This window comes from Phodopus roborovskii, unplaced genomic scaffold (assembly GCF_943737965.1).
Source record: "Phodopus roborovskii unplaced genomic scaffold, PHOROB, whole genome shotgun sequence".
In the NCBI taxonomy this organism is placed as follows: domain Eukaryota; kingdom Metazoa; phylum Chordata; class Mammalia; order Rodentia; family Cricetidae; genus Phodopus; species Phodopus roborovskii.
Window position 1 is genome coordinate 46,349 of NW_026125198.1, and position 19,924 is coordinate 66,272.

General features: G+C 43.4%; 1 protein-coding gene and 1 non-coding gene across 2 annotated transcripts; one reads left to right on the forward strand and one right to left on the reverse strand.

Moving 5' to 3' along the window:
* The first annotated feature begins 57 nt into the window (after positions 1–57).
* On the forward strand, positions 58–16,554 carry LOC127226850 (fetuin-B-like). Its single transcript, XM_051190967.1, is given in 10 exon segments — positions 58–130; positions 3,974–4,022; positions 7,085–7,319; positions 7,609–7,719; positions 9,209–9,296; positions 11,317–11,359; positions 11,361–11,481; positions 12,117–12,212; positions 14,769–14,861; positions 16,050–16,554. Coding segments are annotated over 9 exon segments (1,209 nt in total). The 5' UTR covers positions 58–130; positions 3,974–3,978; the 3' UTR covers positions 16,428–16,554.
* LOC127226882 (U6 spliceosomal RNA) lies at positions 6,307–6,413 on the reverse strand. The gene has a single exon (XR_007834940.1). It is a non-coding gene; the product is annotated as a U6 spliceosomal RNA (small nuclear RNA).
* Positions 16,555–19,924: the final 3,370 nt, after the last annotated feature.

Below are 19,924 nucleotides of genomic sequence, written 5' to 3' on the forward strand. Positions count from 1 at the left end.
AACCCAGCTACGCAGTGTATTGTTCCCCAGGTTCTGAAGTGATGGTGGCATGATATAAAAAGACAATCAGAAGAAGAACCTGGCAGCATCTCTCTGGCTCTACTGGGAACACCAGGAGAGGATCCCTCTGGTTAGTAAATTAACAAACGGGCTTCAGTATTATTCACCAGTTGCTTGTGGGAGTTGATCCCGCAGCCTGAATGACCCAAGTCCTCAGGAAAGCCCGGCTGTGAGACCTGCAGACTGAGCCTCACCTGAGTGCTGCTTCCCCTGCGAAGACTGTGAGTATGTGAAGTGGGTGGAGAACCTCCTGCCCTTTCCTTACTATTTAGAATCTTTGGTGAAGTTCAGAGGTCAAGCCCATGCCCAAGCACTGGTTTTCACTGGTTCTCACACCCAGCCTAGGTGGTGTGGAAAAAACGCTTCCTGGGTTCCCATTGGCGAGTACAGATCTGGAATTAAATCTATGCCTGCTGGAACCCAGAATCTGTACAGTTTATTGGTCTCTCCCCTAGAAGGATTTGACAGGAAATCCCGCTTGCAATGCAGCAGGTAGTCTTTCCCTGTGGCCACTGTTGATGGAAACTGCTTTAATAGTCTAAATTTTTCCAATGATTGCCTAAATGTAACATTAGAGAGCCAGCCAGGTTCTAGGAGGAGTGACCTGAGACAGAATGGCAAGAGGTGGCCTCGGGCTGGGTGAGTTGAGAGCAATAAATAGTATCTAGTTCTAGAAAGTGAGTTGAGATGAGTTAGGAAAAGCACAGCAAACACACACACACACACACACACACACACACACACACACTTTAAAACCTAGATTCCGCATTGAAAAGAAAATGTGTTATAGACTTTGTCTTTCTGAGATTGACTTATAATGATTTCCATTTGAATCTATCTTCCTGCAGACATCATGATCCATTTCTTTCTTTAATTGCTTTTGTATGACCATTCATGGGGAGATACCAACAAATCTCCAGATTTGTGCAGCAAGGACAGACCAAAGAAATCATTTTAGCCGAGTCTATCTTGGTGAACCATGAACTCATTATGCACAGGTGGGAAGTTACTCCCTACATCATGGCTGACTCAAAGATGGCTAGGTCACTGAAGAGCACACCACAGCAGGAGTGATTGTCACTGGAGGTGGCCACTATTTCCTGCAGTAATCTTTGACTCAGGTCAAACCAGATCTTCTGATGCAGGAAAGACTTTCAGAGCAAGCCAGCATGAAGAAGCCAGGATTTGATAGATATTGTTAGTAGGATTTTATTTTACTTTTTTTTTTTTTTTAAGACAGGGTTCCTCTGTGTAATAGCCCTGGCTACCTGGAGTTCACTCTGTAGACCAGGCAATAAACTTACAGAGATCCACCTGCCTCTGCTTCCAGAATGCTGGGATTAAAGGTGTGTGCCACCCCAGTACAGTTTAATATGATTTTTAAATACAAACATTAATAAAAAATATTTGAAAAGAAAGCAAGGCACACCTAAGAGAGTGTGGGCATCTCAAAGACACTTCACTGTCTTTTAGCAATAGTCATACATATGGCTCTGTCAATATAGAGGCTCCTGTCTTCAAGGGGTGGCTAATGAGCCTCAGTGAGATGAAGGAGCAGTTCCTGGGGAACACTGGACAGGATTACAACTGGTAAAGTAATCCTGGGTGACAGCTGAAGGAAGGAGAGATGTTATTACTACAAACAATGTTAACCTTTCAGAGTAGGCCAACCCAACGTCATGGTTTTACCTCCAGTTCATTGCTATTTTGATATGAAACATAACATGTGCAAGAAATATTCTCTCTGTGTCAGCAGCCTTCATAGCAAGTATTAATTATGTTGAAATTCTTGCTTCCTGGCTGGTGAGAGGCTCCATCTAGCCTGAAGGCTCCTTTTCTTCCGCATGGCCCTATTGTTTGTCTTTTCTCATCTGGCTCAAAAAGCTGTATCATTTTCCCCCAGAAACTGAGCAAGATTCACTCCAGTCTCCTTTGACCTTAGCAATTACTGTGGGGAGTGGCCTTGTGGGTCCTGAGACTTTGTGAACTTCCTAAGCCTCTTAAGTTTCCTGGGCCTTGTAACTCTCCCTTCAGATTCTGGGGAGGGGGAGGTTAGAGTGCAAGGAAATGGTAAGACATCACTGCCCTGACCCTCCCTCATCCCTGGCAATCCTCCCCACTTCATCCATCATGCACAACTTGGACCACAGCTGCAGTCTGTCTGAATGTTGCCTCTTGCAGGGAAGGGGTCCCTATGCTTTCCTAGTCTTGACTCCTGAAGAGCAGGGACTCAGATTTTATAATTGCACTATAAACCCTGAGCAAGCTTTCTGACCTTTCCTGTACAATAGGAATTATTGTACTGTCTAAATTCCTGGTTCAGAAGAAAAGCAGTATTTAGTGCAGGGCTGGGCAGATTAATAAGAACTCATCAGCGTTACTTTTATACAACCCTGGTTCTTCACCCACAAGTGGAGGAGCTGTTTGCTTAGTGTTTGTGCAAAAAAGGAAAGATAAGGGTGGGAAGGAGAGAAAGGAGCAGATCAATGAGCTCTGGAGACCACCTTTAGCAAAGGCAACTAGTCTGGCCTCTTCCCGATGCCACCCCTCCCATAAGCTGTAGGCAAGAGGAAGGTTGGGCTCAGTTGTATTCTAACCTACAGCCTGGATGGTGGTAAACGTGCTCCATCCTACAGCTGCTAGAGATGGAATGGCAATCAGTGCAGAGAGAGGCAGGCCCTTAGCAATTGCATGGTTCGAAGCCCCACATGGATGAGGAAGCTGGGCTTTTAAGAAGGGCTATTCCACTAGCCTGGCTCACACAGACGAGGGCTAAAATGGGTGTCTCATCCAAGTCCAGTCTACCATGTGGTCAGGACCTTTTTTTAGCATGTTTGCATCTGCCTTTCATTAAAGTTGTTCCAGGGGCCTCCACCTGAATGTATTGAGTACATTTCCTCAGGCCTTAGACACACTAGCAGAGAGGACCCCATAAACATGTACCCACAGCTGGCTGAAACTGAATCTCTGTTGAACCCCAGAATTTGAATATCTAACTTTTAAATCAATAAAGGAAAACTTCAACACATTTAAACTTTAAAAAACATTTTTTTTTAAATTCATTGGTTTATGAGCCCAGGATTATGAGGGGATAAAGTTGTAAAATGAAGTTGCAGACACAGGAGAAGCAAAACGAATTTTTGTTGGTTGGAAAGTTTCTGCCTAGAGGTTAGTTGTTGTTTTCTGGTCTCAGGGTTTACCCTGGGCTTTGTTTTGTTTTGTGGGAATTTAAATTCCAAAGCCTTCCCAGTTGAATGGCCTCCCAATCTGTGTTTGTTTGTTTGTTTTGAGTTGTTTTTTTGTTTTTGTAACTATTTCTGGTTTCAATGCCCATTTTCTCATGTTATTTCCATTTGAAAGCACAACTGAGAGCCCATTTCTAAGGAACTGTGATCTTCAGATTTGGGTTTGTAAATCAATCTTAATTAACAACTTGTTTATTAAAAAAAAAAAAAAAAAAAGTGGGCTTTGCATCATATTAGCCTGGTCCATCCTGCATTGCTGTCCTAGAGTCCCACTCACCATGCTGGAGACTGGGACATCCACTGGGACTGGCTTCTTGCTGTGCCAAGCAGTGGAAGGAAGGGGAGGACTCTAGGATCACAAACTCACTCTCCTGACACGGACATTTTCCACTCACGAGGACAGAGCCCGTGAGACTTAATCTTTCTTTTAAGGTACCACCTCTTCACTGATTTCAATAGGCGATTACTTTTCCTACTTCTGATCCTTGGGGACGTCCTCAAGCCACGTCAGCCTTAACTACCTCTTTATTCCAAACAGCCTAATTCAATTCCTGGCATTGTGCAATTGCACAATAAGGACTTGTGAATTACAGGTAGCAGTATTATGCAACATCTAGCAATGTGCCAGCCACTGTTCTAACCTTCTGTACAAATGATTACTGATGCAGGGGTCATGATTAGCACATTTGACAGATTCGGCAACCAGGCTTACAGCAGGTAAGTGGCTTCACCACCTCAGTGGGTTGGTAACTGAAATAGTTCAGCCAGTGTTCTAATCACCAGTGATAGAAAAAGCCTACGTTTACACTTATTTGTATGTTTGTTTTTGTGAATGGGGGAGTGATGTGTATGCCATATGCATGCTCACTTATGGAAATCAGACAACAACTTTCGAAAATCAGGTCTCTCCTTTTACTATGAGGGTTCCAGGAATTGAACTCAGGTCTTTGGGCTCGGCAGCAAGAACCTTTACTGGCTGAGCAATCTCACCAGACTTGATGAAAAATGGTAAAAGGGAAGGCTCCTCTGCCCGTTCTTGCCTTAATTCAGTCAGGATTTTACCCTTTCTGAACCCCAGTTTTCTCACTTGGTTGAACTTGCTAAGTTGTCTTTAGAGTTTTCAATGAGTGTCTGTACCACCACTAAGTTAGTGAGCAAATGCCATTACCTGATTGCCTGTGAGTGGCTATCAAATGAAAAAAAAAAATCTGTTCTATGCTCAACTATGATACAATTAAATTTATCATAGTAAATTTAAGTCATTTATTAAATTTATCATAAAATTAAAATTTTCTTAGTAACAGTAATTAGTTAAAAACATGTCAGTGTGTTATATTTAGGTTTAGTGTGAGATCAAAGTTTCAAGTCAGTTTAGATACTTTGGCCGCATTGGAAGATTTTCTTTTGTTTGGCTTGCTATTGTCAACCACAGTTTACCACATGTCAGAGTTCCATCCAGCCTCTAGCCTGGGGCTAAGACATTTCTTTCCATCTGCTTAGAAGGTCTGACTTGCAGTTAACATCTTTGGTCCCTTTCACCAGGTTCCCACAAAAGGCCTCACAGACAGGAAATCCTTCTGTATGAACACAGACATCTCCAAAATCTATCTGTGGATTAAAAGTAAACACTATGCAGAAACACTCTTGTGTGTTCCGGTTGTTGTAGAGAACTGTGTTTGAAATAGTGTTGACCCCAAAGCTTTGGAGTCTTTGACATGCTCTGTGTATTGAGGGCCTGCCACATGGGTGCTGGTGGACACAGCTGTACCTCCATCTGTCTGAACACAGAAAGCCTCAGCAGGGGTGGAGGTAGGGACTGAGGGGTTGCTCAATTTAGGGAATGCTTACAGCAGAAGCAGCCTAATCTGCAGGCTCCCTTCCTGACTCAGGTTTTTTGCTTTTGGCGTAACTTCCACTGGCGTGTGTGTGTGTGTGTGTGTGTGTGTGTGTGTGTGTGTGTTTAATAGAAACTTTTTTAAAAAGTGGTCTGTGCTAGTCCCTACTCCAAATGACTTGAAAGATTTAGATGACCCCTCCTGGAGGGCATCCCCCTACATGTAGAGTGGGGGGGAGAATGGGAGGGAAGGGTGGTTGGGGGTTAATGGGAGGATAGGAGAGAGGAAGGGAGAGGGAACTGGAATCGATATGTAAAATAAAAATAAATTAATAATAAAAATGTAACTATATACAAAAAAAAAAAAAAACCTGTGGATGTAACTCAGTAGTAGAATGCATGTCTGATATAAGAGAGGCTCTGGGTTTGACTCTTGACATCACATCACACACTTCAGAAAGTGTGTGTGTGTGTGTGTGCGTGTGTGTGTGTGTGTGTGTGCGCGTGCGTGTGTGTGTGTGTGTGTGTGTGTGTGTGCGTGTGTGTGTGTTGTATGGTGGGGAACATCTGTAATCCCAGAAATTTGAGGTGCCAAAGCAACAGGGTTAAAGGTTCCAAGTCAGACTGGGGAACTTATAGATGAGCCATGTCAAAATAAAACTCCCTGTGATGGAGCACAGTAAAAGAGTAGTTTCCCCAGTGTATGTGAAACCTAGTCCTAGAGGAGAAGTTTGAACGATACTTATTTTTGTAGCCAGAAATGGTGGTATGCACCTTTAATCCCAGTGCTTGGGAGGCAGATGCAGGAAGATTACAAATTGAAAGCCATCTTCAGCTGCATAGCCCTGTCAAAACAATAAAAATAAATAAATAAACAAACAACTTTTCATATAGTTCTAATAAATAGAACCTCCCTGGGTTTTAAATGGAAGCTAAAAAAGAGAGGCAAGAATCATAGCCAGCCAGGAAGGGGTGGTCCACACCTTTAATCCCAGCACTCAGGATGCAGAGGCAGGCTAATCTCTTTGAGTTTGAGGCCAGCCCAGTCTAGAAATCCAGGTCAGCCAGAGCTATTATGTAGAGCAACCCTGTCTTCAAGAACAAAAAACAAACAAACAAACAAAATAATAATTATCTTTCTCTTAACAGTATCAGGTTTTGCTCTCTCTATCTCTGGAAAGCTTCACAAATTTGCATGTCATTCTTGCACAGAGTTCATGCTAATCTCCTCTGTATTGTTCCAATGTTAGTGTACGTGCTGCCAAAGTGAGTACCAGGTTTTGGTCTCTTAATGAATTTACTTGCCCGTGCACAAAAGGAAGACTAGAACTATAATGTGATGAGAAAACTGTTAGAGGCTCTCTTCAGCCTTTTCCCCTTAAATACAATTTTGAGATGAAGCCCAAGGCTTTTCTGAGAGATACAGGTGCTAGAAAGGGAAATTTTTGAATAATGCTTATCTTCAGTTCCAGTCAGATTAGACTCTCATCTGGCCAGGTGGTAGGAGGTGAGCTGGGAAGGCCGAAGCCTCTGTGCTCCGCTCATGTAACAGTGTGGACATGAGACCATCTGCAGGAAAGGTGGAACACCATGCTAGGCCACTGTGTTGCAAATAGACACTGGGACAGAAGCCAGGTCTCCCATGTCATGATCAAACATCTGCTGTGATTACTGGGAAAAGGTTATGAAACTTAGAGCTGTTTGCATGCACAGAATGGCATGCTCTAGGTCTAAGGTTAGAACACTGACAAATCCCATTCAAAATATTGACTCAGAAAATGCCTTGTTTGGATCAAGGTGATGGTAGGACATAGTGTTTCAAGTCACATTCAGCCATTCTGATTGCAATTACACAACTGCTCAAGTCAGTCTCGAAGACCCATAACAGGGCCCATCCTGGCATCTCTATACATCATACAACGACCTCCACCTTTGTTCCCCACAGGATGACTCTGCTCCGACTTCTGGTGTTCTGCACCCTGGCTGCATGCTGCGTGGTGGCTCGCTCTCCTCCAGGGCAACCCCTTCCCCTTTCCCCCCTACTTCTGCATCCTCTGAGCTGTAACAGCTCCGAAGTGCTGGCAGTTGCGGGCTTTGCCCTACAGAACATCAACAGAGACCAAAAGGACGGCTATATGTTGAGCCTCTCCCGAGTTCATGATGCATGGGAGCACTACCAGGCAAGTGACAGCCTTTGGGGCAGCATTTGGACAGGCTGCAGAGAGCAGCCAGGGTTGGCAAGTCAGGGCTGCGTGTCAGCAGGGGCTTTCCAGTGGAAACACAGTGCTTCACCATGTTCTGGACACTTGCTGCCCCTAGGCACAAGGGCTAAGAGGATCCACTCCAGGTTTCAGCAGTATAGAAGGCATTGCTACACACATGCTTTGGCTCGCCCAGGAAGAGGCTATTCATCCAGTTGTCCTGAGATTGTTTCATGTTGGGTGGGGTATTTCTCCAACCCTACCACAGGAGGACATGGGATCCCTGTTCTACCTCACACTGGATGTCTTAGAAACTGGCTGCCACGTACTCAGCAAGAAGCCACAGAAGGAGTGCGGCCCGAGGACTTTGCATGAGTCAGTAAGTCCTTGGGGGCCGGTGCCTGTCCCATGTCCACCATCTGTTCATGACTTTCTTACCTCTCAGGCAAAGGATCCGTGTGCTTAGTCAGGAGGAGGGCCTCCTGTGATGTCCTACTAGGGTCCTACTGACTAGACTTCAACAGGTTCCCCCAAAATTGTTTTCTAGCTTAAGATCCTTCAGCAGCCACTGAGCTGAAAGGGAGATAGAGAGAGATTGAGAGAATCTGGTATGTGAATAAGCCAGACAATAGCGGTAATGGAGAATAGCTTGTTTTCTTCTGCTAGGTTTTGTTTTAATGAATATTAATATATGAGGTTTTCAGATAGGAAAAGGGGAGACTTGGAATGTGGGGAATCACCAGGCATCTTCTAGAACTTCCTGAAGCATAGAATTAAAGGGTCTCAGAACTCTCCCTTTCTCCTTTTTAAAATAATTACTTTATTCTTCAATGTGTATGAGTGCCTTGCCTGGATATATGTGTACCACATTCATGCAGTGCCCACAGCAATCATAAGGTGGCATGCGAAACACCCACAATCCCCACATTCTCCCCCACCCCCACCCCCCATCCCTGAACTGGAGTTTCAGATGGCTGTGAGTCACCGCATATGGGCATTGTAAAGCAGTTCCCTAGAAGAGTAGGAAGTGTCTTAACCACTAAGCCATCTCTCCGGCCTTGTGCTCAACTTTTCAAAGATGGCCACTGACAAGACTTAAAACCAAGGGAGTTAGTTTTCACCTGACTCTGTGATTCTGGGATCTCTTCCATGTACTGACACAGACTACCATAGAATACAAGGCGGGATCTTCAGTGGTTTGAATCAACTTTTTGATCAAGATTACCTTCCCTCATTACTTGCCAAACATGCCAACCTGCACCTGATATTGAAAAACCAAGTCTGTATATCCTCTTGTTAGAGTTGGTTTAGTGACACGGACACCCATAGAGAGGAGTGTGCTCGGTCAGGTTAGGAGTCTATTTCTTATGTAATTTCAAACTAAAATTTCCAGGGGATTTTATTATGTAATCTCAAACTTGAAGCTCCTGGCCAGAGAATTTTATTCTGGGAGTGATTTGGAGGCCCTGCTTCCTGCTGTGCTTGTCTGTGACCTTGCCACCTCCAACTGTGGCTCCCTATCCCCATGCTCACTGGCATCCAGCTGTGGAAAGATGAAGGATAGAGAAAGAAACTGTGCTGATGTGACAGTGAAGTGTGACGATGGAAAACTGTTTCTGCTCCATTCCTACAGTTAGAAGGATCGGGCCCTAAGTGTGAGGAGGCTGGGAAGTTGGCTGTGTCTCAGGAAAAGGCAACAGTCTGAAGACAAACAGCCGTTCTTCCCACCCCCAAACCATAGAACTTGACTTTAAGTTTCTTGCTAAATTAAAACAAAATTCTATTTGGCGTGGTAGGGGGGAGGTGGGGGGAATGTGTTAACCTCGTGGTTCTAGGCATCATGCCATCAAGTGTATTGTTTCTTCTAGGTTTATGGTCAATGCAAAGCAATGTTTCACATTAACAAGCCAAGAAGAGTTCTCTATCTACTTGCTTATAACTGTACTCTTCGCCCAGGTGAGTCAAGAGGGTGTGGTACCTTTTAATAAAAGATAGCAGGGGAAAGGCATTTATTTAACTAAGGCTTTGTCAAGTTGGCAGGCAGTTTCTCCCCCCTTACTCTGTGTTCCCGGTGATATCCATTGCTCAGTCCTCCAGCACCGACCCCTGCTGACATCCTCCTCCTCCTGAGGGAGCATCCCTAGATTATTATCAAGAACTAGGACTTGCTTCCAATCTTAAATTTTCAATCTCCTTCGAGTGGCACAGTACCAACAACTGGTCCCGGGTTCCTTTCTGTCTATGCCACCCTGTCACCCTTACAATGGATATGTCACACATACGAACACACGTCACATGTTCACATCTTTGTGCTTGCTTGAGCCTCTCCTTCCAATGAGGATGCCCTGCTGACCTCTGTTAAGGAACGTGCCAGTGCTGCTTCCGTAAAAGGAATGTGGCTTTCCCAGTGCATTTTCTCCACTTTGGCTAAAACACTCAAACCACCTTGATTTATAGTCTTATGTCATCTATCATATGGGATGCACATCCCTCACCCCCAGTTAAAGACTTCCTAGCTTACAACAAGTTTTAAAAGTCATTACTGTTGCTGAATAACAGGCAAGAATATGGCCAAAAATGAGTGGACAGTTGAAATAAGTGGGTTCATTTCTCCTGGATCCTGCTTTGTACAAGAGAAGGTCACTGAAAAGCAGGAGCCTATTGCATGGGAAGGTGGAGAATGTCCACTTAACGGACTATGTGCACGCACTGTCCCGTGACTCTTGTCCAAGTGCAGACTGCCTCCATCAGTCTGTCCGAGCCTGAGTCTCTAACAATCTCCTGGTGGCTATGGTGCTGCTGCTTCTTCCTGAGGGGAAGGAGACCCTGGAGCAAACACTGAATGAAGCACAGCTTAAGTGTGAACACAGGACCAGTCTGATGCAAGTCAGAGGACCACTGTAAAGAGTGCTAGTGGTTTCATACGAATGGGGACTTGGTAAGGAGGCACTGTGGACCCAGCTCTCCCACCATCTTCCTCCACCCCCAAAATGTCCATTAATTAAGACAGTGGATTTTCTCTGAAAACACTCCAAGGCTAATTCCCTTGATGAGTGCACATTTGTTATATCCAGCTCTTCCCAAAGACATTGAAACTGTACTGATGGCATAGTGGTGTGGCCAGTTTTACTTTCTGACTTATTTGCATTTCTAACAAAAGGTGGTATGTTCCCACCATAATGACGTCATCTACTGACTTTACAGGGTTCTACTGGATAGTCACTACATGATAGATTTTATTCTTAGTGTTAAGGATCACAGAGATGTAAGTCATGTCAATATTGAAACACCAACCTTTCAAAGGCCCTTGTCTACACAAGCAGTAAAAAGAAAGGACATTGAATTAGAGAGGGGACTGTCCACTGTTTTGGCATTGAAATACAATGTTGTCATCTACAAAGTTCATACCTAAGAACAGTGTGATTGAGTTGCAATTTTTTTCCATAATGTTTTAAGTATGTTTATGATTTCATGCTGGGCCAGGTTGTTGGTTGGAAATGCCCTGTGTACTTCTGAACACATTCCTATAGCAAATAAGTCCATTAGAGGTGAAGACTCCCTCACTTTGATCTAATTTTGATTACAAAAGTAATAGTGCTCAGAGACTGGACACTAGCTCAGGTCTGGAGTGTCGAGCATGCATGAAGCCCTGCTTTGATGCTAGCACCACAAAAGCCAAGCACCAGGGTACATGCCTGCAAGCCTAGCTCTGCAGAAGGCCAGCCTGGGATACATGAGACCCTGCTCAAAAAGGAGGGAGGGAGGGAGGAAGGGAAGGAGGCAAAGATAAAGAGTACTACCATTACTCTCATACTGCCGACTGAACACTTTCTCAGAAAACCGCCTTCCTCGCTGCATCCTTGCCAACACTGGTTATTATCAGTTTAGTTCGGTCTGCCTGAGGTATATATGTTTGTGTGATTATGACTCTTACTAGGACTGAAAATTAATATTTAAAAACTATTCTCATCAATAGTTTCTCAAAGAAAGATTCATTCCATGTGTCCTGACTGCCCGGGCCCCCTTTGACTTGTCAAACCCCAGAGTTCTGGAAGCTGCCACGGAGTCACTTGCAAAGTTCAACAGTGAGAACCCTTCGAAACAGTACTCACTTGTTAAAGTCACCAGGGCTACTGGCCAGGTAAAACTAAAATGCCCAGGTTGGTTACACAGACTGTTGCTGCAGGTTGGTTGGGAGGAGGCTACTTAGGCCTTCTGTCTGCTTAGGCCCTGAGGTCCTTTCTCTCCGGTCCCATCTCTAGTATATCTGTTGTGCATTCAGTCATATTACAGCTTCCAGTTTTCCTTGCAATTTGTATGTGTTAGGTGACTTGATTTTCTCCAACCTTAAAGCAAGAAGAACAGATTCATAGTCTCATGTGGGTTTGGGATTATGAACCAACATTTAGCAAGGCAACTTTTGCTTCATTAAGGCCTTGGGTAGGTATGAGTTATAGACTAGGAGGCTCATTTATATTTTAATTGTATTGTTATCTCTCTTATGTAAGTAAATAAGTATAAGACAAATCTCCATAAGGAAAAAGTAAGCTAACTAAGAAAGTAAGAGAAGATGTAAGGGTACCCTTCACATCCTTAACAGGGGAAGGCACTGATTTATATTTTCTAAAGAGCAAAATTACTGGGAACTTTTAGGAACAGTAAGTTTGTGAGTTGACCATGCCTTGGTTTGTTGACAGTTCTATACAAGGAAGGTTGTCAATCCTGAGTTGTCCCTGGAGTAAGATTTTTAACTTCTTAACTCTTATTTCATGACAGTGGGTGTTTGGCCCAGCTTACTTTGTGGATTATTTGATCAAAGAGTCACCATGTACTGAATCCCAGGCCAGCTGTTCGCTCCAGCCCTCCGACTTGGTGAGTGCTCCTGGCGGTTGGTACAGTCTGCACGCATTCACGGATCACCAGTATTTGTTGGGCACAGATTATACTGGGGTGGCATAGAACACAGGATGCTTCTTCATGCCTCAGATAGTTAGAAATTGGGCAGATCTTGACTCAGCCATGGGATTTATTTGATTCTAAGAGTTTCATCATCAGTTGTAATAAAATCACAAAAGGAAACACATACACACACACACACACACACACGAGGACATGGAATACAGCACAGTTTTCCATTCTTTGGACCACTCTTCACAAAAGAAAGGCTAAGTAAAATATAGAATGAGGTACCCCAAAGCTATCAGAAATGTATGTTAATCAGCATGCTGTGTTGAAGCACAGTTGGGCAAAGCTGCATTGATACAGCTCTATTGTGATACAGTTCATGCACAGTATGATTACCCTCTTAAGGCAGATAATTCCCTCTTTGAAGTATATTCACAGACCTGTGCCACCGTAACTACGTCATAATTTTTTTAATATTATAATTCACGCTCAAAAGGAATGCATCTCTATGAAGTCAGTCCCCATTGCTGCCCTCTGAAGCTCCGGAAACTGTGAATCTGATTTCTGTCTCAATGGCTTTGTCCATGTAGACATTTCATACAAATGGAATCAGAGTAGGGGAGAGATATTTATTTTCAAAGGAAACTGAAACTATTAGCTCTTTCAGATTAGCCAGCAAGTGGTGACACTAACATGCAGGTCCCACGGTCCCCTCCACTCCAGTACAGCACCAGGAAGTCCACACATTTAGATAATGAAAAGTCTAGCTAGCAGGAAGTAGCCAGCTGTTCTTCCCACAGGCACCTGCAGTTTCTCTGAAAGGTTCTTCTACCTGAGCCATGATGATGAAGAGAAAAAGGGAAGCCTGGGTACCATGTCACATTAATGATTTTCCCTCTTTGAACAATTTCTGGTCTTTTCTTCATGTGACTTGGAGAAGGATATAATGTTCAGACAACTTGTTCAGATGTATTATGATAAATCTTATTTGGATATGCCAAAGAGTTCTTTTTTGGAGGCAAAATTTTATTATAATAGTTCACTTATCCTTGAAAATATACATACTCTATGATCTTAAAATAATTCTAGGGTGTCTTGGTTATTTTGCTATTGCTGTGATAAGACCCCATGACCAAGGAAATGTATAGAAGACCATGTTTATTTGGGGATTACAGTTTCAGAGGGTTAGTATCCATGGCCATCAAGGTAGGGAGCATGGCAAAAAGCATGTAGGCATTGTCCTGGAACAGTAGCTGAAGAACTTGTATTTTGATCCACAAGTAGGAGGCAGAGAGAACTAACTGGAAATGGTGTAAGTTTTTGAAACCTCATAGTCCACACCCAGTGACACACCTCCTAATCCTTCCCAAAAAGTTCCACCAACGGGGACCAACCATTCGAAATAGATGAGCCTATAGAAGACATTCTCATTCAACCACCACATAAGAATTTACTCCAAGGAAGAAATTAGAGATACAGGAAAAGATAGTTTCAATGTTTAAAACGAAGTTCCATTCATCTAGTTGTTTGACAAGAGACTTTATTAAATGCAGAGACACTCTGGGTAACCATAGCCATTATGAAACAAACAACAAAGAAAAACATAAAGGACTATCCAATGCCATACAAAGACTTTTATAATATATTGTTCAGTGACAAAATAGTTATAAAATATCCTATGTAATATAATCTAAGTCCTTAGAAAAAATATGCATGAGTAGGGAAAAGATCAAAAGGTTACAGACAGTGAGAACCTTTCTTGGAATTACAGGTCATGTCTTTTTTCCTTTATGTAGTTCTAAATAATTTATTACCTTTATCATTTTTTTTTGAGCTTTGTAGCTCTGTGTAGCTTTGTAGACCAGGCTGGCCTTGAACCCACAGAGATCCATCTGTCTCTGCTTTCCAAGTGCTGGAATTAAAGGTGTGCCACCACCACTCAGCTTTACTTTTATCATTTCCTAAAAAGTAGTTTTATTTTCAAATAGACAGAAACTGATGGAGCTGAGAGTGTTTTTTCCTGAGAAAACAAAACTTCATTTGGAGCATATTGGAGTTGCTATAGAGAGGAAACCACCAATCTTCCTAATTGAGCTAATGGCAGACCCCAGGCCAGGGCAGTGGACAGTGTGTAAGGGCAGACCCCAGGCCAGGGCAGTGGACAGTGTGTAAGGGCAGACCCCAGGCCAGGCAGTGGACAGTGTATAAGGGTAGACCCCAGGCCAGGCAGTGGACAGTGTGTAAGGGCAGATCCCAGGCCAGGCAGTGGACAGTGTGTAAGGGCAGACCCCAGGCCAGGGCAGTGGACAGTGCATACACACAGGAGGAACTCGTAATAGCCAGCATCAAGCTGTACTCGGTTGCTTTTAGATACGTCAGAGGGAATTGGCTGAGTACTGACCTTCAAGGCAGTTGCTTCAAGGCAACAGCAGGAAAGCATAGTGAAGCTATGTGTCTACACAAGCAGAAAGTGGGCGCTGTGCTCACCAGTGACTGAATACTCATATGACGTCTTTCTTTTAGCCTGTCGGTATTTGCCATGGTTCTCTGGTTCAACAACCAGCTCTGGTTCAAAAAAAGAGTGCCTCTGTGACTTGTGAGTTTTTCAAATCTCAGGTATTTATCGCTCTCTCTCTTTTTTAAATGTTGTTATTAATGTGTGTTTGCAAATATGGTGGTTTGTTCTCTCCTTCACCTTCACATGGGTTCTGGGGCCTGGGATTCAGGCCATTGGGCTTGCACGAGTGTGGCTTTCCCCATTGAGCCTGTCACCTTAACAGTGATCTTCAATGGAATCAGGCCATCTCTAGATGTCTATGCTCCACACACTTTTGGTTTTCTCAAGATACAGGTTCACTTTTCTTAGGTTATCTAAGTCCATACCTAAAGGAGAGAAAGTTATCCTGCTATTTTAGTCACAATGTGGCCCTGTAGGATAAGGGAAAACACTCAGGAACAGTGAGCTACAAACTTGCCTAGTTTAAGCCTTCAAAGTGCTAAATTCAGTATCTCAGAGCTACCTCTCTCATCTCAGGGAGGCTTACTTCCATGAAAACATCCAATCCCTCTCTACAATACTAAGTACTTACTGTGGGGAACCTGATCCGGCCAGTCAGCCTGCCTGGGCTTCATTCCTTCTCTGCCCCTATGAGCTGTGTGGCCACTGGTACCCATCTTCCCTGTCTGGGTCTTGCTACCCTCATCACCTGCTGGTACTAATCCCTAAGAGTAAACCCGTAAAAGGACTAGGATGAAGGGCGCCATACTGGAACTGGCACAAAGCAAATAATAAAAGAGGCCATCTGTTGCCACACCTGAGAGCAAAGACAACTCACTGGGGACTGAATAAATCCACTCTGAAAGGAAAAACCTGCTGACCAGTTTCTGTGGACTTCGGTTCCTTCCACTCAGCCACTTACCTGTTTGGTTATGAATCTTTGTAGCAGGAAGCCCAACCCTGTAGCTCCATGTTTCTCAATCAGGTCACCACCCCTTGATGGGGTAGGGGGTTGTGGACAGGTGGCGAATGACCCTTTCATGGGGGTAGTCTAAGACCATCAGCAAACAGATATTTGCAAATTTACAGTTATGAAGTAGCAATGAAAGTAATTTTGTGGCTGGGGGTCACTACACGTGAGGAACTCTATTAAGGGGCTTCTGTAAGCATCCAGAACCTGTAATCCCTCAGAACTCACAAGTCTAGGCTATCCACTGTCCAAAACCTCATTACAAATGTACAGCCACAAAACTGCTTTGCCTGGCATTCCCTGTAGAATTCTGCATTTGAAAACATTGTTATTTCAGGCTCAGGTTCCTGGAGGTGATAACCCTGCTGCTACCCAGGAGTCTAAGAAAGTCCCCATGGTGGACGAGGAACCTCAGAAAAACACCGCCTCTACCAGCACCCCCTCCAAAACTGCTCCGAGAGGATCCGTCCAGCACCTTCCCGACCTGGATGTTGAGAAACCTGAAGACTCCAAGGAAAACAATCCAGTGGAAGCCTTTCCCGTGCAGCTGGATCTAACCACAAATCCCCAGGGGGATACTCTGGATGTTTCGTTCCTCTACCTGGGGCCCGAGGAAAAGAAGCTGGTAGTGCTTCCTTTCCCAGGAAAGGACCGGCACTCCACTGAGTGCCCCGGACCTGCAGAGGAGACCAACCCTCTTATCCTCCCACCCTGAGAATGGCAAACAGGGTTCCCCATAGGGTGTGGTCCCCTGCGCCAGATGAGAGGTGGTGGGAACGGGAAGGAGGCAGATGATCAAATGTAGAAAGGCTAATAAAGTGAATCCTCCTATTGCGTCTTGATCTCAGTGTGTGACTAGGAATGGAAGTGAGAGTAAATCCCCACTCTGGGCCACACTGGTCGGGTTCTGCATGATGGCTGGTACCCTGTACAAAATGCTCAGACTCCAACTACCTTTTGCTTTCTATTTCCTTTTAATCTTTTAAACATCTTTACTCATGCAGAACCAGCATAATGCACATAAGCCAGAATAGCAGTAACTCACTAGATGATTTAACCTAACGGGTCTATTGTAACACATGGGACCCCTGCTCTCCTAAATGCTTGTGACTATGATTTCAGGCTCTGGTAACTTTTTGTCTGGTTTTTATTATTATTATTTTTTAATGATAAAAGGGCATTGTTGTTAATGAGGAACTATAGATACATTCCAGCTTTCTCTTTAAAAATTATTTTTTTTTTTTGCATATAGAGTATTTTTTTTTTTTTTTTATATAAAAAAATAAAAAAAAAAAAAAAAAAAATATAATCTACAATTTGGGAATTTGTGGGTTTTTTTTTTTCTAAATTTTTCCCTGCGGGTAGGGGGGTGTTTTGGGGGGGATGAAAAAAAATTTAAATATGTTGTAGTTGTTTTGTCGGGGCGTTTTGTCTAAGCGGTTTGAAAGTTAGAATCGCCTGTTGTTTGTTTTGGGGGGGTCGGATGTAAAAACAAAAACAAATTTGTAAGCAATAACCATTTTTTTTTTTTTTTTGAAAAAAAAAAAAAACAAATTTTTCTCCCAAATATTTTGTTCTACAACTAAATTTTTGTATAAAAGTTTTTTTTTTTTTTTTTATTATTATTATTTTACATGTCGATCCCAGTTCCCTCTCCCTCCCTCCCTCCCTCCCCCCAAGCCCTCCCTCCCTCCTTCCCTCCCTTTTGCCCTCTCTACCCTCTCCCATGCACTCTAAACACCCTCCCCTCCCAACCCCCCAACACAATACAATATGTAGGGGAATGCCATCCAGTTGGGGTCATGTAGATCTGACAGGTCCTGTGAAGTGGGGACTAGGGCTTCTCTCCTATCTCTAGAATAAGGCAGTTATCCCTCCATGGGGGATATGTTTGCAAAGTCCTTTTGTGCACCAGGGATACATCCTGGCTCCACTGTCTGAGGTCTCTTAGACTGCTCAGACCTTCTGGCTGAGACCCATATTCAGGGGAGTCCGAGTCAGACCTCTGTTGGCTTCCCAGCTATCAGTCTAGTGGCCCTTAGCTCCCCCTTGTTCAGGTAAGCTGTCTCTATGTACTTCTACCGCATGGTCTTGTCCTCTCCATCTGCTTCTGGGTTCTAGTTTGACTCAGTGTTTATGTATGGGTGTTTGCTCCTGTTTTCAACAGGCATTAGTTGAGGACTCCATGGAGAAGTTAGTTGTTGATCTCACTCTCCGGGAAGGGCATTTATGATAGCCTTTCCACGGAAGCTGAGATTGTTAGTTGGGAGCAGTCTTGTAGTTCCCTCGACCTTTCTTTGTGTTCAACTTTATCTTCAAACCAATATTGGCTCCCTCTTTTATGTTCTCTCTCTGTGTCTCTGTCTCTCTCTCTCTTTCCTATTTTCCATTCCTAACCAGGCTCAATCCTCCTGGTCGCACATGCCTTCCTCTCCTTCCTCTCATTTTCTCCTACTTCTCTCTCCATTAGCTGTCCTCCCCCACTATACTTGAGGTCTGGGGGACTTGTCCTTCCCAGTTCTGTGAGGGACTTTATATGAATCTCTTAGAATACAACTTGTATCCTAGTTCCTCTGGTGATGTGAATTATAGGCTGGTGATCATTTGATCTAGGTCTAAAATCCATATATGAGTGAGTACATACTGTGTTCCTCTTTTTGTGACTGGGTTACCTCATTCAGGATGGTTTCTTCAAGTGCCATCCACTTGCCTGCGAATTTCAAGATACCATTATTTTTTTCTGCAGAGTAGTATTCCATTGTGTAGATGTGCCACATCTTCATTAACCATTCTTCAATTGAAGGGCATCTAGGTTGCTTCCAGGTTCTTGCTATTACAAATAGTGCTGCTATGAACATAGTTGAACAGATGTCTTTGTTGCATTGATGTGAATCCTTTGGGTATATGCCTAAGAGGGGGATTGCCGGGTCCTGTGGTAAACTAATTCCCATTTTCCTGAGGAACCGCCATACTGATCTCCAAAGTGGCTGTATGAGTTTGCACTCCCACCAGCAGTGGAGGAGTGTTCCACTTTCTCCACATCCTCTCCAACATAAGTCATCACTGGTGTTTCTAATTTTAGCCATTCTGGCAGGGGTAAGATGGTATCTCAAAGTTGTTTTGATTTGCATTTCCCTGATAGCTAAGGATGTGGAGCATTTTCTTAAGTGTCTTTCAGCCTTTTTGATTTCCTCCATTGAGAATTCTTTCTTCAGTTCTGTACCCCATTTTTTAATAGGGTTATTTGGTGTTTTGTTGACTAGTTTCTTGAGTTCTTTGTATATTTTGGAGATCAGCCCTTTGTCGGATATAGGATTAGTGAAAATCTTTTCCCAGTCAGTGGGCTGCCGTTTGGTCTTGTCAACTGTGTCCTTTGCCTTACAGAAGCTTCTAAGTTTGAAGAGGTCCCATTTATTAATTGTTTCTTTCAGTGTCTGTGCCCCTGGAGTTATGTTCAAGAAGCGGTCTCCTATACCAATTTGTTCAAGGGTACCTCCTACTTTCTCTTCTAAGAGGTTCAATGTGGCTGGATTGATGTTGAGGTCTTTGATCCATTTGGACTTGAGTTTTGTGCATGGCGACAGACATGGGTCTATCTGCAGTCTTCTACACACCCTCATCCAATTGTGCCAGCACCATTTGTTGAAGATGCTGTCTTTGCCCCATTGTATCATTTTAGCTGTTTTGTCGAAAATCAGGTGTTCATAGGTGCATGGATTAATATCAGGATTTTCAATTCGATTCCATTGGTCTACCTGTCTATTTTTATGCCAATACCAGGCTGTTTTCAGAACTATAGCTCTGTAGTAGAGCTTAAAGTCAGGAATGGTGATGCCTCCTGATGTTCTTTTATTGTATAGGGTTGTTTTGGCTATCCTGGGTGTTTTGTTTTTCCATATAAAGTTAATTATTATCCTTTCAAGGTCGGTGAAGAATTGTGGTGGGATTTTAATGGGGATTGCATTGAATCTGTAGATTGCTTTTGGTAAGATTGCCATTTTTACTATGTTTATCCTACCTATCCAAGAGCATGGGAGGTCTTTCCATTTTCTGGTATCTTCTTTAATTTCTTTCTTTAGAGTCACAAAGTTCTTATTATATAGATCTTTTACTTGTTTGGTAAGCGTTACACCAAGATACTTTATGTTGCTTGTGGCTATTGTAAAGGGTGATGTTTCTCTGATTTCTTTCTCTGCCTCTTTGTCGTCTGAA